Genomic DNA, 23,404 nt, shown 5'->3' with positions numbered 1-23,404 from the left:
GGTCCAAAGTCTGCCGGCTCACCTCGCCACCATCAGACCCGACTGACACGCTTATCTCCGGAGCCGTGTTTGGTCTGATTTGTCAGTCCGTATCGGCCCCGTCAGACTTTTGACCCTGCAGGAGAGACGCTGGTGAATGAGAGGCAGGGGAGGTTTAAAACGCCTTCATCCTGCAGAACGGGGAAAGAGGCCAGCGTTTGGCTTGGCCGCGTCATGTGACGGCAGCCCCGTCCGGCTGAGTGTTCATTCACATAACTAAATTTTCAGGGAATTGCAGGGATCCAGAGAGGCCTGGCGCTTTTCTGATCTGACAAAGACCTCATCAGAGCAGCATGAAATGTTGGTAATGGCTTCTGCACGGCTCCATGGGCAAAGTGTGTGTCAACACGTTGGATATGAGAGGGTTATTCAGGGCCCCGATGGAGGAAAGGGGAGATAAGGGGAGAGATTACCAAGAAGCTATTCAACTCGTGTTGCATCACCGGCAAACGTAATGATTGTATACTGCCAGGCTTTTTTTTTTTTTTCTGTAACTCTTTTTCTGTCTGTGTCACTGAAATTCCCACTCTGACATGAGGTGTACCTCAAGGCTCAACTCTGGGCCCTTTTCTGTTTTCCTGTAGGTGGTTACTAAACGTGAAAATGCAAAACTTCCACTTTGGGAGTCAGTTTATATAACGGTGCTGTTAGCCAATGAAAATGCATCTTTCATCTCTCTCTTTCCAACATTGCTTCCCTCCAACATGTTCCTGGGAATTGGTTTGCTAATATTTTTAATTCCTCTCTCCAGACTGTTTTTGTGAAGAGGTTCCGTCTGATGTTTTACACACTGTGGTCAGTCTGTGTTGTTTTTTTCATGAGCCGTCTGGAGTACCTTTGGCTTTAATCTCTCTCTCATTAGCATGTGTTACGCTGCTATTATCCACAACCAATGGGTCTGATTGCCACTCTCTGCTCTGCCCTTTGATCACACCTTCATAAACTATTAATTCACTCTATTCTTATCCCCTTTAATTACCCCATTACTGCTTAATCCCGAGAACTCACTCAATCACTCACTTAATGTTTTACTTACACTCACAGACAAATAAAGAAAAGAAGAAAAATGCATGAGAAAGGAGGAGAAATGTTAAATTTGAAAGCTGAGAAGCCAGATTTCAGCTCCTGGAGCGAGCTGTCAGGATTCATTTTAAAACCTCCCCTCTTTAGATCATGTGTGTTTCTTTCAGATGTCTCAGAAACTGGAGTCTAATATGAATCAGGCCCTCGGGGTGCGTAATGAGTTGGCATTATTCATGGGTTCGACTATTTGCCGGCACAGGCTGCCAGTAATGGGTGTCCTTTGTTAGAAAAGAAACGTTGCATGAATCAGGGACAAGATGGAGCAAAGACTTCTCTTATGGTTTCTCTGTTGGGCTTTAGTTAATGTTATGTTTTCAGGGATTTTTGTTTTTTGGTCTCCTAATTCATTAACTATTCATGAATTTCCAACAAACAGTAACATGTTAATTTAATTTTATTATTTAGATTTTTATCAGACAAGAAAGTCTTTGTGATTTGTTGCTTCTTGGAGTTTAATTTAAAAAAGAAATAAAGAGTGGTGATGAAGGACGCGCTCTTGTGTCAATACGCCTGTGCGTAAAGACACGTCGCGTGCGTCAAGCTCAACGTGCTTATCAGAGCCACCGGACCCGGATACTTCACGTTTCAAAATATGAGTTACTCACGTACTGAAGAATTTATGGCTCCAGATTTTCACCGTTGGCCAATGAAATGCCTGCAAGGTGTGGCTTTCCGTGTGCGTAATTTTACGCACGCACAATTTTGCAATTTTTGATAAATTTCTGGCGGGATCTTGATATTGAGTGACACATTCTGTATGGAGGAGTGTTTTTAGTGCTTTTATTTCCGTGCTGAGGCACGGCGTAGTGTCTCCGGGATGCTGAGCAGGAGGGCGGGGCCGGTTTTCCTTGCAGTGCCCTGCTGTGGAGTGATGTAGCAGGACGCACGGACACAGCGGACGCTCACAAACACAGCGCACGTACCTGCGGATGATTTTTAATTCTAATTAGTATTCTTGTTTTTTACTAGTTCAGATCGTATTCTTGCAGCAGCTATGGATTTACGCACGAGCCGCATTTAACACCAAACAGTGGAGCCTATCCATACAGCCTCGTACACGGACATCTTGGTTCTCCCGTGTCAGGATACCGGAGTGTGGAGAGGTGTTGTTGTTTTAATCTTCCTGGGAATCGGCGTCGTCGTGGAAGCATGGCGTGGCCCTGCATCAGCAGGGCGTGCTGCATGGCCCGCTTCTGGAACCAGCTGGACAAGGCTGACATTGCGGTGCCTCTGGTTTTCACCAAGTACACGGACGTGTCGGAGATGCAGCACATCCAGCTGCAGCCGCCGCTCCACCCTCCCCAGGCCCGGGTCGCCATAGAAACGCAGCCGTCGCGCGGAGCGGCGTCCCGCACCGCCACGGCGGCGGCACGCGGGCCGCGCAGGTGCGTGTCCGAGGAGCGCGTGTGCAGCTCGGTGATGCGCGAGGACTTCAAGCACTGGAAGGTGCGACCGGAGCCGAGCTGCAAGCCCAAGAACCAGTACCACGAGCCCGAGACGCCGTTCAACAGCGAGACCCAGTACCAGAAGGACTTCAAGCCCTGGCCCATCCCCAAGAGGTACGACCACCCCTGGATACCCAAGCAGGACGAGCGGCCCCGGGACCGGGACCGGGACCGGGAGCGGGACCGGGCCAGGCACTCCAAGCAGCGCGCCGCGCTGTCGGACCCTGAGTGCGGCGTGGAGAAGAGCGCCATCGCCGACAAGGTGCAGGAGAAGGACCTGCTGCAGGGCCACGAGAGGAGGAAGAGGCCCGGCAAGCACGAGGCGGAGAAGAAGGTGGTGCTGAAGGTGGAGGGGGAGGGCAGAGGGAGGCCGGCGGACGCTGTCAACCGGCAGATCCGGGAGGAGATCACGGCCGGAAGCTCCTACAAGTGAGTCCAGACACTGTCACGGTGTGTGTGTGTGCGTGTGCGTTTGTGTGTGTGTGGGCTGGGGTCATAGAGGTCAAACAGATGTCAGGAAGCGCAGGTTCTTCTGACTCTGTCTGAAATGAAGTCTTCACACATCTGGCTCTGCACGAGTTTCTAGTCTGAGTCATCTCTGTTACAGGTGAACAATAAATCACAGTTTTCAGCTGTGATCGTCTCAGTGATTGGTGTCACAAAGTGGAATTTATTAGATAGGACATTAAAATGCTGTTCAAACATTAATCAATTTAAATGCAAATATAAAGAAAAGACATTTATCTTATATGAAAAGGAATAAAATGTGTAAACAAGTCCATATATGTTTTTGACTGCATGCAAGTATGTTCTTATGATATATTTTAGTAGTTACTTATGCTTTCGTTCAGAATGCTTGAGGTCATCTAAGAGAAATTAACTGATTTTCTAAAAAGAAAGGGGTAGGAATAAAAAAGACTGGGTCTTCACCCTGCCCCTGTTCTCCTCATGGTATGCATGTGCATTTTGCAAAATGTAACTACTTGTAATTGTTGCTTTCATGTACTACCATGGAGAGAGAATAAATGAAATGGAAAACGGAAAATAGTAAAGAACAGTTCAAATCCATTTCACCTTTCATCTTAGTTTTTAATTTGGTTATATTTATTGTAATGGAGCAACAGGAGAACATTTCAACCAACAATCTGAAATACTTAGAAATTGTTGCACAAAGAGGATAGTGATGGTTCTCAGCATCAGATGTGCTTGACCCCCCCTCCCCCCTTCATCCATCCCCCTGAATCATTTACTCACAGTATTATTCGGAGGCTCGACACACACTCCGAGAGCTGAACGGGAGCTTCCTCCATGCAGGAGGCTGGAGCCCAGGAGGGGAGTTCAACCTGCGGCTCCACAGACACACACTTCACTCAGCTCTCACTTTATTGTGTTTACACACTGGAGTCACTGCTCTGCACGTCTCTAAATCAAATCAATATCCTGTGATTGATGAGTGTTGAATTATGTTACAGTCCATGGAGGACCGAGGTTCAAGCATAAATGCAGTTAGTATCCAGAAAGTTGCTCTAAGACTAATTCTTTATTTTTTTGAAAATACTTTATAAGTTGTCGCTAATTATTCATTAAATTTGTATGAATTTAGTGAATATTGGATCAAAAACAAATGTCGTATAATTATAGTGTTGACGTAAAAAGTCACTTAAGTATAAAAATACGTATTCTCTATAAACAATGTTAAGTCTTTCATTAGTGCTGTAGATATCAAAATTTGTTGTAAATAAGTGTATTTTGAAAACATTAAGGAAAACATTAAGGAGCATTAAGGAAATAATTCATAGTGTATATGTATATGTATATATTTATTAATTACGAAGCTTTATACATGTTAAAATTTGCTAATTTATTATCTTATTCTTTTTTTACATGACATTCTTCTTGTCTAGTCTGTTCATTTAGGCCTTAGGGATCAATGAAGTATTTTTTATTCTATTCTATTCTATTCTGATTTCTCACTGTTATTTATAAACAAATTCCACCTGGAGGAGTTTTTCAACACAAAAACTATAGTTTGTTTCAGTCACATTGTTCTCTCAGTGTTAATCAGCAGATTCTTCTATTTTTAACTTTAATTCACAATGGAGAAAATCATTTTCTGTGCATATGCTTCAATTTGCTTCGTTTGGTTTGAATGGTTTTCTTTTAACTACAACTGTAAAGTATATGAACTATCTTCAAAAACAGTTTGAGAAAATTCAATTATCCAGGTTTTTGGCCTGTTTTTTTTTTTTTTTTTTTACAGTGTATCAGTTGTTTTTCAGTGAGTGACAGAAGGAAGAGTGAGACGCTGAGCGTGCCGTCGGCTCGGAGCGTCTCTGCAGAGAGCTGCAGTCAGCCGCTGTGGACGTCCAGGTCCGCTGGGCTCGTCTCCCCGTCTCCCGTTACGTAACGTCTCCCGGGGGGGCCGATCGGGGACGGGTGGACAGATGAGCGTCCAGTCACGCACGTCAGGCTCACCGTCTCACTGTGCGACTGTACGCCGGCCTCCCCGGGCGCCGTCATGCTGCTGTCTTTCTGTCGCTGCTGCTGAAGTCTGTTTCCTGTTAGACTGTCGGAGGCCAGGCCCCCACCCCCGCCCCCGCCCCCACCACCGCCATGACAAGCAGGTCAGCTGTAGGATAATTTCACATGCTGCCATATGAATGCTTCAACACGAGGAGAATCCAGATCCCGAGAGACTGAAATCACTTCTTATCACTGATGTGTTGGAAAAAAATGACAACTTGTTCACATCAGGTGACCCGACAGCGTTTCTTCCACTCCATTAATTTAAAACGTGTCTAATGCAAATAATAATAATAATACACTGGATGAGGGACGATGGCACTCAGTAATGTACGGCTCAGGACTGTTGAATGCAGGCTGAACGGGACAAAGAAATCCTCAAAAACCTTCCAGTTTAAACTTCTCAGTGCAAGTTTGTCTTTGTTTCTCTCGGTGATTCAGCAGGTTGGAGTCTCTTGTGGACCTCGACAGTCTCTAAAGAAATTCAGTGAGGGATACTCAGGCCTCGGGGGTTACAGATTACATTTAACAGTGTTTTGTAATTAGGGTGTAAAAAAAAAAAGTAATCTGTTAAAGTATACAGAGAAAAATGTGTAATCCGATTACTTTTTTTCTTAAATATGAAAGCAAGCGTTACTTAGCAGGGCTGCATTTTAAAATCCAAATAGATCCTCGACAGAAGAATCCAGTGTTCAAGCATTGAGATACTTTATGGCACAAAACCTATTTGACTATTTCAGAAGAAAAAGACGTAATAGAATAGAAACACTCACTGAAGACTTAAAGCAAACAGTATAAACATTAAGAACAGGCAGCAAACAGACGATCAGGTTGGATTGTCCTTCATCTCAAACGTCTGTAAAGCCTGTACATTATTCTGATACGCTTTGCTTTGGTAAGTTCATTTTTAATCACTTTTATCATTGTATTTGATTAATTGAATCACAAATGACAGATTAACTGTATTTTAAGGCGTAATAGTTTCCCTGGATTGTGCTTTTCCCATGGATGTGACGGTTCTGGCTCTGAGTGTCGTCTTCTCCACGCTAATGTTGAACCAAATAGACACGATGACGCAGTCTAAGTGCGATTCCGTCGCAGATTTCTTTAAAAAAAAAAAATACAAAAAAGCTGTTATTATTTTATGTGAGTCATCATTTTTCATTTTTGAGCGTAAACAGAAATGAAGCATCTGGAGATTTTTTTCAGCTGCTCACACATTTGAATGGTTTTGTGCCAATGTTTAATTTTCAGATGCTTTTCTTTTTAGCTCTCTTTGCTGATTGCTGATAGATGCACATATTTCCAGTTGATTGCAGCCAGAATGAAGTTATTTTACCCCGATGGCCGAACACAGGGTGTCTGAATGGTCTGTAATGAAAGCCTCAGTGTTTATATTGTAGCTATTCTCCATCAGACTTTTGCATCAATTGTTGATGTCTCAGTTTTTATAGCTCCCATAAAAGCAACACTTTCTTAAAACCCAGTTTCGAGTCCATCCTTGGTGCTTTAGTGGTGCTTAATTTGCACCAATCCAACACGAAGCCCTTCTTCCCTCTTTTGTGTGGAAGACACTTTCCTTTCCTGTTTGTCCACAGAGAGCTTTCTGAGCACAAAGGCTCCCCTTCTGTGCATCACCTGGGAAAACGCTAAAGGCTTTTTTTTTTTTTTTTGCATGGTTGTTTTGGAAACCGCTGTGTTCACGAGCCCCCTCCAGTCTCCGCTCGCTGCCTCGCGCTCAGAAAGCCCGTCTTTTGAGCGCCAGTGAGTCTCCGGGAGGAGTGGGCGATGTTTTATTGTCTTTTTTTTCCAGAATTTCAAGCTCTGACAGAGACCATTCTCCGTCCTGTCAGGGGAATGGTTGCGTTATGTGATGTGTGTCAGCTGATGAAAGACATTCGGCTGCTACAGAGGGTTCACCGGGTTCAGCAGGAACATCGAGGAGGTTTTTTTTTTTTTTTTTTTAATTGTCATTCCTGCAGCGTACCATCTTTTGACACATTTCTCACAGAAGCTGCTTTCTTTTTTAAACTCTCCACTCTGGAGAGTTTCCACGAACAAAAGTGCTCAATCCATTTTGGGTCACGTTTGCAGGACATGCCCGGATGCATGCTCGCAGACAGCACGCTGTGACAAAGCCAGTGGATTCTGCTGGATTTCAGAATGATCCTCTTAGGCAGTCTGCAAAGCCTCGTGTTCCCCCTGACATGCACTGAATGCAGAAACACTCCGACACACAGGAACCGGGGAAAAGGGGGGGGGGGGGGGGGGGGGGGGGGGTGGGGGGGGGACACTACTAAAATGGCTAATTCATTCAGATTTTCTGCTGCCTGAAAGCACAATGAGCACGTTTTAGTCGCTGCTGATTCCCAAATACAATCCCAGCATCCCTGCAGATGTCCGCCGCTCCGATTCCACAGCTGCATGAGTTCAGCTCTTATATAAGCAGTCTAATCGGATCCGATCATATCTGATTACAGTGAGTTTACATCCGATTGTCGGCGTGGATGACTTATGTAAGATTCTGTAACTCAGATAACCTCAGTGTGGACTCAGAGCCGACCAGCAGTAGGAAGCGAGTCCACCATCGGCAGGTTCAGTCGTTCTTCATCCATCACACCATTACGACCTCTTTGACCTTGAGTATCGACGCGCGCTCTCACCGCGGGTCTATTAACGTCGCCTCCGATTGGACGGAGGCTCACAAGCATGCGCTCGATCTCAGGTTAATGAACGTGTGAATCGGATTTCATCGACAACAAGCGTCTTTATTGTCATTCCAAATCACTTTCTTGTTAATGTAAACTGATGAAAGCTGATGAGAGCAGCTCGTCGCCTCCGTCCTCGGAGGAAGTCATAATCCTGATTACTTGGGGGAAGAAGCTTCCGAAACAGAGCAAACAGTCCTTCCCGTCTCCAGCTGTTCTCTTCCGCTTTACTGCTCAGTGGAAGGACAGTGCAGACAGAAACAGAGGAAAACTGGAGATCTTTGGCTCTGGTGTTGCGGCAACAACCTTTAAGCTCCACTGAGACTCTTGATGGATGATCCTACAGATAGAAAGTGCTGAGCGGGTACCGGCCGAAGGGCCTGGATCGTGTTGAGCAGACGGAAACAAACACTGCCGTCAGAAAACCCGAGAGAGCCGGCTGTCTTTCCAGGGCTCACAGTTGTAACGTGGGAAATTCTTCTGTTTGTAAAGCCTGAAAAGTTACAGAGAGGAAGCCAAGTGATCCCAGAGGAAGGGGGGAGTATTGACCAGCAGCCAGGCTCCGCCCTCGCCGTGTGACGGAGCGCGTGGGCTCCTCCATCCTCTGGATCCTCTGAATGTCGGAGTCCAGAATACAACCAACTGGCTAGAAAGGGCTAAAAAATCCTCTAGAAATCCTCGAAATGTTGTCGTCAGACTGGGATTTATTGTGACTGGAGTTGGGAAGACGCTGTTGATGAGGACTCAGTGTCTCATGCACTATTTCAGCACATTATATGTTTTGTTTGTCCATCATAAAGTGGATTCTTTGCGAAATTTTGTCTCCACTTCCACATGAATTTGTCTTATTAATGGACTGATGATTAAAAATTAGCATGGACAGAAATGAATGCAGTAATGCAGACGTACACTGCGGAAGTCGATCGACTAAAATGTTACAGAAAATACTGAAGAAATAAGAAAAAGAGAAGAGGGAATAAAGGATGAACAAAAAAGAAAATATTCAGAAAAGTTTCTGCCATTTCATTGTAAACGTCCATCGTTTTCAAAATGCTGCCGTGGAAACACAAATTAGAAAAGCGATGCGTTCCACTGGAGACGCTGTCGTGTGAACTTGACCGTTTTAAATCCAACCAAAGCAGAAAGTGACTCGATCAGCTGGGTCTGACCTCCAGCCCTGCACGGCCTTTGAAGACGGATGGATGGAGTTATTTGATGTATTGCATCGGAGGGAGGGAGCTTTTATTCCTCCCTGGGACAGAAATAATTCAGCACATGGGGGATGGGGGGATGGGTTGACCAGAGGGGGGGTGGACTCCCCCCGTCCTCCCCCCGGCTACTGGCACCCTTTACCCGACACAAGGTGGAAAAACAGACACTTGGAGCAAAGAAACCATGAAAACAGATAAATCAACACAGTTCGTGAACTTTAAACGAAGATACACTCAAGTGTGTGTTTGTGCTCGAACGGAGCGACGAGACACCCGGAAGGTTTTTACAGGATGTGTCCATCTGTGCAGGACTTCCTCCTACCAGCTACCTGCTGTCTCTTATACGCTGTTTTTATCCTGGACTCACCTGTGCCGATGTGTCTCAGCTCTCTCTCTTCTTGTAAACCGTCTTTTTGGTTTCCATGTTGTATTTAACTCATTTTCTCGATGAGATCTTCCAGTTTCTGACCCGCGATGTGCTGCACGGCCTGGAGAGCATCGATCCTATCGATTTGGATCATCCTTTTCCCCTATTATCGCATCTTTCTGTTGTAATATTGCTGAGTATTTAATGACTGTTGGCTTTTTGTTGTGCAGATTTTGGAACATTTCCTGAGTACTATTGAGTGCAGCACTTTAAAATCCGGTTTTCTGCAGTGAAGCCTCGGTCATGTGGTGTGTGTGTGTGTGTGTGTGTGTGTGTGTGTGTGTGTGTGTGTGTGTGTGTGATCTGTTGAGCCTGCTGGTGGATTTTCTGCTCTCTCTCGAGCTGTTTCACATCCCGCCGAGCTGCGTCTCTGCGATATGCGACCCAGTTCACTCTATTGATCAGCGTTTAAAACAGTTTGATTCGTGTCCCGCTGGAACTGCCACACAGAGAGAACCGTGTCACTGCAATAACTTTCACCCTAATTGCTTTGTTGTAACCTCTTTGCGTCTCTGCAGTGCCAACATTTCAGCTGCTGATTGCTTTACTTTATAAACAGACGGCCAAAACAGAAATTTACAGTTTCCGCTTGAAAACGTTGTCGTGTCTGCATGTTTGCTCTTTATCTCCTGCATTTCTCTGCAGCTCGTTCTGAGTCCAGAATAATCCAAATAACGAGCTGACAGTGAAATCGTTCTGAGCCCTCGGCGCAGAGCGGTGCAGCGCTGGCGTTTGGTTCCGGTGGCTTCCTCTCTCGCCGTGGGCCGTCCAGATTGTGCGAGCGCCGGGCCGATGTGCGGCTCAGCGGTGCTGTACCCTGGCCGGGTTCCAGCCTCATCGCTGCCAGCGCTCGGCCGCGGCGGCCAGTCCCTTCTCCACGCATCTCGTCCGCCGCGGCGGGGTCGGGGGGGTCGGGGGGGGTCGGCGGGGTCGGCCCTCCAAAAGCAGATTTACTCTGTGATATCATGAAAACGCAGCCCGGACCCCGCTGACTCACTGACCGGAGGGCTGCTTCGTTTTCCCAAATTAAACACAGAGAAGAGAAAAATAAAGATGACAGATGACTTCAATTTATTAGGAAAAAGTTCTGTTCTCCAAAAAACACTGCTTCATTTATCTTCTCTTTCTTTTTGCTGAGAGCTTTTCCTCTTCTTGGATTCATTTTCTGCAAGAATCTCGAAGAAACAGAAACCAGCGGAGGTTTCATCATTAAAAGCGTCTCCTGTAAATCTGCTGAATTCAGATTGTTCACACAACTCTTCATATTTGGGTCATTGTGGCGTCCGTCCAATAGAAGTAGAGCACATAGAGTCGCCCAGGTTTAGTCACCAAACGCTCCGAGCCGCTTTGCGCTGATCGCAGGGTGAATCTCGCTCGGTGATGGATGTGCCGTGGCGAACTGCACGTTCCTCTATTTATAGAAACGGTGGACGAGTGCTGCGGTCATGAAAAATGACTCCGACCTGCTGGGAAGGGCGACATGAATGTCTGTAGATGTTTGAGATAAAGACAACTTGGTTATTCATGCTTTTTATTCCCATTGATTCGGATTTCAGTATTGGTGTTTTTTAAATATTTAATGTTCAGATAACTCAACAGATTTGGACATTAACCCTCCAGCAGTGTCTCACTGAGGTTAATTCGACCGAAAACGCAAACTTCTGGCAATTTCTGACAAATCTGAATTCAAAACCTTCGTCTACCGAGCTGAAAACAAAAGAGGAAAACGTTTGGATCGTTGTTGGTGTCCGTTCACATGACAGTGTTGCTCGCTTTGAAAACGCTTTGTTTCCATGGAAACGGGGGGAAACAGCTATTTGGAAATGCTCCGACCTGTTAGAGATGGAGGAAAACGCGACTTGTTCTCGCCGTTGTTCATGTTTATGATGCGTTGTTCTCTGCACAGGTTTAAATGTCTCACCTTACAGGAAATGAAATGTTTTTCTCAGATTGTTGCTCAGATATTGAATCACGTGTTCTGAAGGATGAATAACGACGGGTTTTTCACGCAGCACACACACACACAGCTGATTGATTCCAGTGTGGTCAGACAGAAGGTGTATTATGTGAAAACAGCCTCTCCTGCTTCATTCTCCGCCGCCCGAGGCGCCAAGCGAGCGCCGAGCTCGTGTTTCCTCAGCTGAATGCAGGAGCCTCGTATGAACCACGGTTTTCGCCTTCATTTTACCAACGAGAGACGAGACGCAGCTTCGTGACACGGCGGCCGCTGAACCGAAGAAGCTTTCCCGGCACCAGTACCAAGTACACACTGGCCTCTCACACACAGGCGGGATTGTTACACACTCATATGTCAGTGAATGGCTGCAATGTTACAGTACAGGCCCGTTTTTCACACGGTGAACCCTGCCTGTACTGGCATTCTGTCTTTTTCACACACACACACACACACACACACACACACACACACACACACGGCGTCATGTGGCTGCGTTGTGCTCGTGGCCTTGGACGTTGTTGTGTAACCTGTCTTCTTCTCTTGGTGGTTTCTTGAGCGAGGACTTCGCTCCGGTTACGTAACGAGCCCTCGGAGTGATTTCCACCTCTCCTCCTCACATTGATGTCTTTAAGTGGAAACATCACTCAGTCCTTTGTCGCCTCACGTATGAAGTCGCTTTCCACGTCTTGATGAAGTTTTCTTTTATCCAGTTGTGCAACGCCTGACAGCTGATTTCAGCTTGAATGATTTCGAACTCACTATATGGAGAGGAGACTTTCCACATAAATTAGTTTGATAAATGATTCCATCAGAAGTTGCGGCAGCGTACGGCACAGCTTTTTTAATTTGGATATTTTAGTCCAGACTTGATATTGTCTGAACCTTTCTGGTAATGGTGACTCTATTAATATACCTCAAATCACTAAAACAGTGTTTTTCTAATATTTCCCTCCTGCTTGGACTCAAAAAGATGAGTTAATAAGCCTTTATTGATTGAAATCTCATCTCGTCATTCTTTATTTCAATCTTTAAAAAGAAAACCATACAACTTAAATGCATCATGCATGTATAAAACCAATATCTGAATGAAAGGGGGTGGAAAGAAGTAAATAAACTTTTGATGTTCACTGATTAGCAGCACAGATCGATCAAACAATCAGTGACATTGGCGGTCCAGTTGCGCAGTTCATGTCAAAGCACAAGACTATTTACAAAATACAAAGATAACGGTTTGAACAGCAAAGTAGCTTTAAGCTCAGTAACCTGTGATTGGATTCACCTGTGTTGGATTCTGACTTGTTTACCTTTCAGCATTTCAAGATTTTTACTGATGGAGTCGTTTTCCTTTCACTCCAGGAATTTAGGTGAAGTCTCTTGGTTTGATATTCTGATATTCGTTCAGACCAGAGCAGCTGTTCACCTAACCCCTCAGCAGCATCACGTTTAATTTGTGAATATTCGCTGATTATGATAAATGTAAATGATCCAGTCTGATTGTGTTTTATAGGAGAGATTCCCGTCCAGCTGCTGTTTGATTATCTCCTTTAGACCCCAATACTGTCAACGTAAACACACCGGTCAGTTAAACAATCTCTATTATCTCTGATCATTTAAAACATTACAGTGAAGCCAAAGCCTGACAGGAACGCAAACTGTTACTAACATTCTTAAACAGGAACCTTCAAAACTGTCCCTTTATGTTATGTTGTAATCTGCAGCAAAAATAAACCATATTTTCCAGGTTTTCACCTTCACTCTGCACCGGTTTATTGTCTCCGGTTACATTTCGTCTCAAGGTCACGTCAGTCGGTCAGAACCTCGCCGTAGAAGCAGCTTGTGCTCCATCGCTTGAGCTCTCCTCCTATTTCCTCACCGAGCGTCCGTCCATCTCTCTGCGATTCGGCAGTTTGACCCCCGCTGCTGCTGCTGTGACCAGCTGACTGATTGAGTCCACTCTGAGGACGGATGCCTTCCACTGACTGTAACGGAGCGATGTGTGTGTGCAGGGCTGGAGTGTGTGTTCCTGCAGCGGGAGCACAGAGGACGGCTGATTGGTGTCATTTGACCGGAGGGCTTCATAATCACCTGCTTCATCCCAGCAGGACACCAAGGACTCCACAATGCACTCAGATTAGTTCACCGGGTTTAAAATACTCCTATTATGCACAATTACGCTGTTGAGCCATAAAATCCAGACATGGAGGACATTTGGAAAAACCTTCGTCAAGCTATAATAGCTTTACAGTGGAGAAACTGGACCTGAACAGCAGGGAATCCTGCGCCTGGCGACGATCACACGCCGCAGGCTCTGCGTTTTCATCTCGTCTGTCACGGTCTTGTTAACCAAACATCTACGAGACACAGAGAGGGGATTTCTTTATATGTTCCTCCTCTCTCAAAGTCGGCCTCGGCAGGTGGAGCGGGCCGAAGGTCAAGACCGCCAAGGCCTCACCTGTGTCAAGTTTCGGTGAAATCTCATAATACATTGGCCTCAATGTCTTTTTCTGATTATCTATAACTATTTTGTGATTATATACATTGGATCTGAGCAGACTGTCTGTTGTACGTCCATCCATAGCGAAGGTCCTTAAGCAGAACGGCGTGCTGCCGCTGACCTTTTTAAAAACTGCTGTGTGAGGACTTACAGAATATCAAAGCGTGGTGCAGACCTCCTCCCTCCGACTGCTGACACACAGCCTAATGCACCACTCACCTCCGACACTAGCTGGTCTTAATTCAGTAACTAAAGAGAATTCAAGTAGAAATGCAGGGCAAACAAGGAAATGACGCATTCAGAAATACAGCTGCAAACATCTCAGAGGTCGTTTCCTTCTGTTGGGGGAGTTCAACATTGACATCGTACGGTGCTTTGCTTCCTTGCAGCGTTTTATTCAAGGCGATCAATCCCGTACATGAATTATGAATCTTGAGGAGCTGAGCGGAGCAGCAGAGGGAGAACAGCAGATCTGAACTGAAGCGCAGAGCTCTGTGTCTTACAGTCGGCCTGACGGCACATTCTGATGTTTCTGGGGGATCGTCTGTCCTCTCTCGCCTCCTTGAACCCTCCTTGCTGTTACTGACCCTCCCGACAGGTACAAAAGATTGATTTACGGGTGGATTTTCACATGGATTAAATGATGAATTACTCTGTTGTTCAAGGTTCACGCACCTCTCCTGGCGGTCTTGCTGTTGTTGTTGATGCTTCTTCGGTATGCATGTTCATGAAACTTGGTTAGCGTAAGAAGCACAGAGGGAGTTGATTTCCATCAATCACATCAATTTTCACATCAACACTTTGAACATTTCGATGTTCAAAACTCGCGCTGCAGTACAGACAATATGAAAGTGTTATCAAGAAAGCTAAAAATGTCCTCAAAGCCTGCAGCCAGCGTCTCATGATTTCCTCCTGTTTCCCTCTCAGAACCGAGTTCAAGGCTTACAGAGACGTGAAGCCGGTAAAGATGATCCGGGCCAAGTCCCAGTACCTGCCCCCAGACGAGAAGACCAGTCTGGAGACCAGCTACAGCGCCACCTTCAAGGGACAGGCGCCGCTGCAGCCCGCCGACAACAAGGCCCAGGAGAGGAGGAGGATACGCAGCCTGTACAGCGAGCCTTACATCGACCCCGGCAAGCAGGTGAGGAGCTTCAGTCTCAGGACGGCGTCTTCACTGTTCTCATGCTCATCTCATTGCACAGCTCAGAAATGAACGAATGAAATGAGGCCTTTCAGCTCAGGAACCTTTTCCTCACTGTCCGACGTCTTCAGGTTGACAGGTATAGTGTCCCTCGCTCTAAACCCAAAAAGGCCGGAGCCGCCGCCGCGGGCCAGGGCAAGCCGGCGAAGAAAGCCAAAGATAAGCAGAGCGCGGCGGCCAGGGGCTCCAGGAAGACCGCCTCGGAGAACCAGCCCGAGAACCGGCCGGCGGTGGGGGACAAGGAGAAAAGTAAAGAGATGAACAACAAACTGGCTGAGGCAAAAGAGTAAAAATCATTTAGCACTACTTCTCCTTTTTTTTCTTTCTTTCTTTCTTATTTCTGGGGGAAAACAAAAACACAGAGGCTGCAAAATTGATTGGAGGTTCTTTGTTCTCATCTGTTTCTCCCTCTTTCCCCTCTTCTCTCTCATCCTCCCCCTCTGTCCTCTGTCACTACCTCCTGGCTGCGTTCGTACTGTGACACTAGACTAAGATGTGGGGATCTGAACATGACATCCCATTCGCTGCTCACGCCTCACGCTATACCAGGCCGCTATAGTAAGGAGTGGGCGGGAGCATCCTCTTCCCTTCTCTCCGCCATTTGATGCCCACCACCCACCACCATCAACAACCCCCCCCCCCCACTCCGCTCGCCTCCATCTCCAGGTTGCCATGGCTACTGGCTGCCAAGCTAGCCAATGGACGGCTCTTCTGTTGCATGGGCCCGCCGCCGACAAGCAATTCTGGAGGGTTGGCTTTGATCGACCCAACAGATTGCTTCGAGTTTATCAAGGATTCATTTCTCTCCTCTCTTCTTTTTGGGACTTTGTTGTCAAATAAATTGGCGTTTCGATTCGGTTTCTGCACCCAAACGAACTGCAAACCTGAAAATCTTTGATAAATGTCCTGCTGGGTAAATCATGACGAGTGGTCTGATCCATGGCTTGTTTCTCTGTAACCCGCTGCGTTCTCTCTGCTCACGCCGCTGCGCCGGGCAGAGTCACCATCCCAGCTTCCTGTTCAATGTCATTTTGTTATGAAGTGTCTCATCTTTAAACTCTGTCACGCGTTGCTCCGAATACTTTTCCACCCACGTCAAGAAAAGCAACCATTTTATAAACCTCCCAAATTGCTGCCAGCATATCATCTGGGTCACGCTAAACTGATTATGCATTAAACACCAGTCATTTGCATAGCGGCTGAGTACTCTGAGAGAATTAGATAACACGGTTGTAGCGCCATTTAAATGTTTTCAGAATGAGAGAGGTTCAGTGGAGCTGGGAAATGTTAAGTCGTGTGGTTTTTTTTGTGTGTCCCGTCTGCCAAACACACAGCTGTCAGTCTCGCTGGTAATCACCTCCAACACAGTGTTTTACGAACAGGACGGATCCCTCCGTGAGGCGTGAGCATCAGCACACACAGTCTGTTTGGCGTTTCTGCGCTGAGGGTGACCGTATCCAATCTGATTAGACTGACACGAGACGGTAGCGGACGGCTCAGAGAGCCGCCGAACGCCATTGTTTCACATCAAAACTGACGAGCTGTTAGAGCTGAAGCACAAATCTCCATTCATCGTCCACTGCACATCTATGTTCATCTTATTTATTCCATTATAAACCAAACAATATACCGAAAGTGATGGGTTTTTTTTTTTTTGTTTTGTTTTTTTTTGTCTTTTCTACTGAAGAGATGTCTCTGTAGTTTTAAGAACAAGCAGCGGTATTGCCCTTTTACTATGTGTCTGCAATGGGAGAAAAGTCAAGTATATTCCGTCTGTGGCTGCAGAATTTATCACATATTTAGCAAAATCGCAAAAAGCACAGTGAACTGTTTATTCATGCTCTGCAAACTCCCAATGACAGAATTTCCAAACCCGATTGATCATCTCATTATAGAATTTGAATGCTTAACTAACGAAAACATTTTAATCAATTGTGCTGTTATTTGAAAAAAACAAATCTTAAGGTTACAAAATAATTAAATTAATCTATTTGTCTGTATTTATTGCAAATCATATCATTATTGCAATACTATATGCTATCGTGTTTGGTTTAGTGCGTAAGATATGAGTGATATTTGTCTTAGAATAACAAGCATGGCCGAATAATCTGCCGCCCTCAGACCCTCAGACAGGACAGTTCATAGACATATTATCAGATAAGCTAACATACCAATGACTGTTACAATTTAATAAAATGTTCCATACACAAAATCATCCTAGATTATCACTGTGTGTCTGTCTTGAGTAATTTGTGCTTACTTGAACTGTGTAAAAACGTCCTTCTGCAATAGAAGTGAATGTACTGGAGGTGAAGCTGTCCTCATCCAAGATGGCGGCATCTGCTTCGTATACATGTCTATGTAACTTTGAGGCTGTGGCTGCAGATATGGGGCCATGAATTAATTCCATATGGACAACATAAAGCTATGACTGCCTGAAGGACACTATCAAGAAGATAAATAGTTTCCAATATGATCCGTGATCGATAATTTACCTCAATATACAATCAATTTAAATCTCTGGTGCAATGATCCTGCCATGCCCCTCACTTTAAATCCTTTAATTCCCAACTATTTTCACAGCTCTCTTCTGATATTTAACTGTTAAATCTGTAATAACAGGAAGAATAATAACAAAGAAGTAAACTCTGAGACTTTATAAATTAGCAGTAGAAAGAGGGTATATTTTTGTAGGCTAACAGTTAGCATGTTAGCATGACTGTTTTGCTGCAGATTTCTGGATGGTTTCATTCTTTCAAAAAAAATGCTTAAAACTGTCATTCATGATGACTGATGTTCGAGTAAAAGCCAACAACACAGTCACATGAATTGAGAATTATATTTTATCTGTTAATAGATTTATTGACAAAGTGGAAATCTTCACATTAAAACACCACTGGGTTGGCATTGAGAGCGCAGAAGTGGTTTTAATGCTCACGTACTGCATATCCAGGTTTTCTGAATCATTCCTGCAGCACTTTTTGTGGAGTACAAAAGGTCAGGCAGACTTTTAGCTCAGGGGCAATGCTCTGCTGGGTTCGCTTTTCTCAAGAAACGTGAATTCACATGAACTCTCTCCTCTCGCTCAGTTGAATCCGCATTCGGCTAAATCTGTCCAGAGAGCGTGCTGGTTTGACGAGGCCGGTTCTGAAATGTGTTGGTTCTGAGGGGAACGTGAAGTAGGTGGTTTAAACTGTTTTATCTGTTCAAATGAATGATAACCTCCTTTGTAAATACAGCTTATATTAGTCTATATATGCTAGCAGGGCGGAGCGTTAGTCCAAAGCTGGTTTACCACGTACTGAAAGATTAGAGGAGCACTGTACAGGTTAAACTATTGTTGTACTCCACACACACACACACACACACACACACACACACACGTCATTGCTCTCATGAGTTCTGCTTCTTGGCATCTCTCCCTCCATCATCCGACTGTCTTTTTTTCTGTGGCGTCTTGACGCTCCACCTCCACCCTCCAGGGAATGGGGCGGGGGGGGGGGGGGGGCTTCACTCATTAGCATTTTGCAGCCTTTGGTTGGGGATGGAAGGTGGGGGTGGTTTCTGATGTTACTCAAGGGAGGGGGGTCAGCAAGTGTAAACAGTGCTACACACACACACACACACACACACACACACACATCCACACGCGTACACACACCCGGTGCTATCTTTGTGACTGCTAGACAAATAAGGATAGAAAGTATGGTGAAGAAAGTCATGTTTTTTTTTTTTTTTTGGGCAACAAAAAACAAGAAAAACAAAGAAAAATACTGTGACGTGCTTGTGTTCTATCTGCTTGCTCATATTTAATGAAACATTACAAATAAATGCCAAAAAAAAAAAAAAAAGCAGAAAAAGCAGTGTCTTCTTTGCTTCTTTTCTGTCAGAGCTTAGCGGTTGCAGGTATCTGTCGGCGTTCCTCCTGTCCCAGTCTTTTTGTCTTTGTGACAGATGACATTTGTGAAACCTAATCCACATGGAAGAGAATTTGTCTCCTTTTTATTCTTTTTATTTCTTTCTTTTTTTATGGCTCTCACAACTTCTTTCTATGCTTATCTAAGACTGCGCTGCATTCTGGCCTGAGCTCTGACGTCTTTTCCGGGCGCTGCATGTTGCTCTGACGCCTGAGAACCTGGAGAATATATTATTTTTCTGCATCGTGTCTCAATATATTCGAAGGACTCGGCGAGTTTGCGGGAGCAACATGCACGCGAAAGGATGCGCAGATACTTGTTCCAGAATAAGATGTCATGTGCTTCTCTGGGCCTCTAAGTTACGAAAAGCAGCCACGTGTGTGACGCTACACTTGCTAAATACACATTGTTCTTGCTCGTTCTTCAGTTTGAGATGATGCTGTGTCCACTCTGTCCTGTGCTAATGAGTGACATTCTGATTCATTTGAAGGGTTGTGCTAAAACAGTACCACTACATACAGCTCTGCCAGCCAATCCGAGATATTGGCTGGGTGCAGACTCTAAAGCAACACCTGTGGGGCTGTGCGCTTCCCAATCCCAGGTAACCCGATCGCGAGGAACAGCAGCAGAGACCACAAATGCCACTCATTCCCATTCATACATGCTCGTATTTCAGAGTTGTGTTTCACTTTGGGTTTCTTTCTATTCCAGTGGCACAGTTTTGTTGTTTTTGTTTACTTTTTTTCCTGGTGAACCGCCACATTATCTCCAGCCCCCCTGTAGTTCTCTTCCATATGGACAGTAGAGTAGGAGGCGGGGTGAGAGGGGGCCTGCCTGCTGTCATATCCTACCACCCCGATTACACAACATTTCAAGTGAAAATCCAACATTTTCGCTTCAGAAAAGTTTCACATTATGAATTGATGTATAGTAGTTAACGTGTTTGGCCAATAGCCTGTGCTGCTGGTTGGCTATAAAATGAAACCACACACAAGAACATAATAATACGCTAGAAACATTAACAATGCTGGTATTCAAAGTCGTTGGATTGTCATTACAGTGACAGTCAACTCTAAAACTACCAAATCCAGAAGAATTTCTCCTGAATTTGGCGCTTGAAACGGCGTTTGAGCGTTACTTTGGAAGGTTGCGTTTTGTTCTGTTTCCATGGAGACAGAGCATTTTCAAAAATTAGCACTTTCCCCGTTTAAAAAAACACCAAAAATTCTCAGAAATTTGCGTTTTCTGTGCCCCCGACACACAAAACCCAACCAAAGTTCAGCGTTTTCACTTGAAGCGGTTGTGTAAACGGGTCCTACATGTCTGGTTCCTTTAAGGTCCGGTCCACTCCGACAGGCTGCCGTGATGCACCTTCAACCTGCATGACCGAGGTCCCGGTCGGACCCGCCTATTCACAGCCGTACGCACTTTGCTTCGGGCAAAAGTCTCATGCTCTGTTGACATTCTCACATCTTTATGTTCTTTCTGAAGCATGCTGCCACTGTTTTCTGTTGGACCTGCAATCTGAGTTCAGGCTGAGTAGCCTGGACTAGGCCGTGCACTCTGTGTAGCGTTAGCATGCCGACGGGTGAGTATGAATGGAATGAGCGACGCGACGCCGCTGTGGAAAAACACGCGTTTCAAGAGGAAATTGTAAGTGCATGTTGATGACCTGATTGATTTCTGCTCGGACGTGGTCTGGAGCTCGTCTCCACCACGTCCTGCATCCTGTTAGCTGTTATTTACCGAACACCCCGAGACCCTCATTGCAGTGTCCTGTAACGTCTCCCCTCCACCAAATTCCCTGACCAAACCCTTTTTAAATCTCACACCTACGTGATTTATCTCTTTTGTTTTCTTTTTTTAAAACGTAATACACGTTTCCAAGTTAACAAGCAAAGAAGCCTGCGTCTTTGTCTTTTCTCTTTGCGGGGAAATGAGCGGTCACAGGGTGCTCAGCTCAGCTCAGCTCAGCTCAAGCCAATGACTCGCCCGTGCCTCACATGCCTCATCACGTCTCTCTTTCTCTCTCTCTCTGCCATCTTAACCATGTGCTGCCTCCTAGAGATGCTCAGGACGAGCCTCTCCGATCCGGTCATCATCATTCCCAGGGTGCTGCTGGAGGAGAACCACTTCTGGAGAGGTCCGAGCCCCGGAGGAGCGGCGGAGTCGTACGCTTCGCCCTAGATGTCAACCAAACCGAGTAGCTCCTTCCACCAGAGACTGCCGCTCTGCGCTGTAAATATTTAGTATTCAAATTGGATTAGAAAGAAAGAGGTGAATCCCAGTAAAGAATAAGTACAGAAGAAGAAAAAAGAAAAAAAAAACGCTTTCCACATCTTTCAACCACGCATGTTTGAAACAGCTTCAGGCTCCAGCGTCTCCGGCTGTTATTGCAAAAGGTGCTACATCATTTTTCTGGTTTCATGCCGTTTCTTTTGAAGGACCACGTCAGCATTATTAGTACGAACACACCATGAAGTGCTTAACAATGACAAAACACTGTACTGTATCCTGACTGGTTTTAGTGTAAATAAATACGCATAATATGCAGGTTGTTACGCTGTGGTGTAATTTTTGTGGTTTGATTTTTGCTGTGCGTAGTTTTCATGTTCTTCCTGTGTGTGTCTGTGCATTAAAGGTTACTTGAACCTCACTTAGTAATAACAGCAAAACATTTTACAACAGACACACGTTATAATTTCCTTATTTCCACTTTCTATTTCGGCATATTCAGTAGGTTTGGGTCTGAATACACGAGACTGCGAAACATGAGCAGCGTAACAAAGTGTTTTCCAAAAATAAACTTGACTTGAAAGCTCCACTTAGACGACGCGATGGGCCGTGGAGGCAGAAATAGAGTGTGTGTAATATCAAAGACAAGAGTTCTGCTTTTCCTTTGAGAGTCCTGCACACTCGCAGCTGGAGGGGTTTGATTACTAAAACATGAAACGGAGTCAGTCTGAAAAAACTGGGTGAATATTCCACTTCATTGATGGGGAGAATAAAGAAAACTTTGGGGTCCAGCAACATCATGAACAACGGCACAATGTGAGCAGCAGAAGAAGAAGATCTTCACTACCAAAGAGTCAAATGATGATCAAACGCATCAATGATGAGAATTTAGAAGAATTCTCTTTAATTTGAGTCAAATATAGGTTTTTTTTTTTATACTTTTAGAGTTAAATAAACATCAAATAGTCAGGATTAATTCATTTGATAATGAATGTAAACGTGCTTAAAATGAACATCATTTGATTATTACTTGTGAAACCAGTAATGTTTTCATTTCTTTTGGGACATAAAATGTGTTGATGTGTCCCATAAGTGGCCCACGGGCCACCAGTTGAACATTTCTGTAGTTCAGTGGCTTCATCCACGCAGCTTTAAAGTTTTTAATGCTTAATTTACGATATTCACACAGATCTCTTCAGTTTTTTTCATTTCCATGTTTAGAAATGGTCATTTCTTTTTCTATAGATGTATTATAGGGATGAGTTTGCTAAATCATATATCATGAATCATAAAAGATGGGACATTAAGTATCAGATAAAGTGTCTATTCTGCTTTTTTCATTATTCTCCACAGAATATTGATTACAACTTGAAACATCTTTAACACTATAGGAAACGATTCCTGCTGCACCGGGAATCAAGTCTGGACGAAATGCGCTCAATATCAAGACTTGACACATCTCACTTTATCCTCTAAGCAACCTGAGACCAAAATCCAGACCAGGACTCTTCAGACAAGACCTGAACTGGAACCAGACTCTTCTGCCCTACTCCTCCCATCTTTATCGTCTGTTTTATTTCATTACAGATCATGAATTTTTGTTATTTATTTGAGTTGTATTTGAAGCATATAAACCAGGGTTCAGTTGTTTGATTTAGTGTGTAACGTCTCCACAGAGCTTCCTGTCTGCCTCCCTGCGGGGGTTTAGACCGTATCTGGACATGGGAAGACCCTTTAAACCTCTAAACTGAGGCACCATTTACACCACGTTTTAAGAGAAAACATGTCATCTTGGGGCGCTGTTGGCTGTTTTCGTAATGAAACCGCACAAATGAGCAGAGAACAATTCACTTTAAACATTAAAAATGCTGAGTTCATTCATCCTCTCATGTATTATCGACGGTCAGCTCTAAAGCGACCAAGTCCCAGCAGAAGTAGGTAAACAGCGTTTTGAAGCTCACCTCTCAGAAAGAGCAAGGTTCACCCGATTTATATAAAAAGAAGATTGAGTCTTTTTGATGGCGACCTTTCAATAGCGCCTCATTAAACAAGCACTCATAAGTCATTTATGACCCTGTGACTGAAAGCAGGAGACGTGGAGACAGGATCGGAGGGGGACGAACAAAACAAGAAGCTCACGCTTCATGTCAGGCTTTATTTTTTT

At 44.8% G+C, this 23,404-nt stretch overlaps 1 protein-coding gene across 6 annotated transcripts; it reads left to right on the top strand.

Annotated features, from left to right (window-relative positions):
- Nucleotides 1–2,090: 2,090 nt before the first annotated feature.
- Nucleotides 2,091–21,591, top strand: map6a (microtubule-associated protein 6a). 6 transcript variants are annotated; one of them, XM_030101631.1, is made up of 5 exons: nucleotides 2,091–2,996; nucleotides 14,815–15,028; nucleotides 15,160–15,374; nucleotides 19,496–19,606; nucleotides 21,071–21,591. In XM_030101631.1, the coding sequence occupies exons 1-5, from the start codon at nucleotides 2,272–2,274 to the stop codon at nucleotides 21,210–21,212; spliced, it is 1,407 nt and encodes a 468-aa protein (XP_029957491.1). In that variant the 5' UTR covers nucleotides 2,091–2,271; the 3' UTR covers nucleotides 21,213–21,591. The 6 variants fall into 6 exon arrangements, with proteins under 6 accessions (XP_029957491.1, XP_029957494.1, XP_029957492.1 ...); XM_030101634.1 differs by lacking the exon at nucleotides 19,496–19,606 and having other exon boundaries at nucleotides 15,160–15,337; XM_030101632.1 differs by lacking the exon at nucleotides 19,496–19,606.
- The last annotated feature ends 1,813 nt before the right edge of the window (nucleotides 21,592–23,404 follow it).

Source organism: Salarias fasciatus, chromosome 10 (genome assembly GCF_902148845.1).
Source record: "Salarias fasciatus chromosome 10, fSalaFa1.1, whole genome shotgun sequence".
NCBI classification, from domain to species: Eukaryota; Metazoa; Chordata; class Actinopteri; order Blenniiformes; family Blenniidae; genus Salarias; species Salarias fasciatus.
This window is presented reverse-complemented; position numbering and strand designations above follow the sequence as displayed.

What these genes read in the sequence shown, in the direction of transcription:
- map6a (XM_030101631.1), top strand. Translation starts at nt 2,272, where the DNA reads ATGGCGTGGCCCTGCATCAGCAGGGCGTGCTGCATGGCCCGCTTCTGG. An exon ending in ACATCGACCCCGGCAAGCAG is followed by an intron (nt 15,029 to 15,159) that starts GTGAGGAGCTTC and finishes CGACGTCTTCAG; the next exon opens with GTTGACAGGTATAGTGTCCC. An exon ending in AAACTGGCTGAGGCAAAAGA is followed by an intron (nt 15,375 to 19,495) that starts GTAAAAATCATT and finishes ATTCATTTGAAG; the next exon opens with GGTTGTGCTAAAACAGTACC.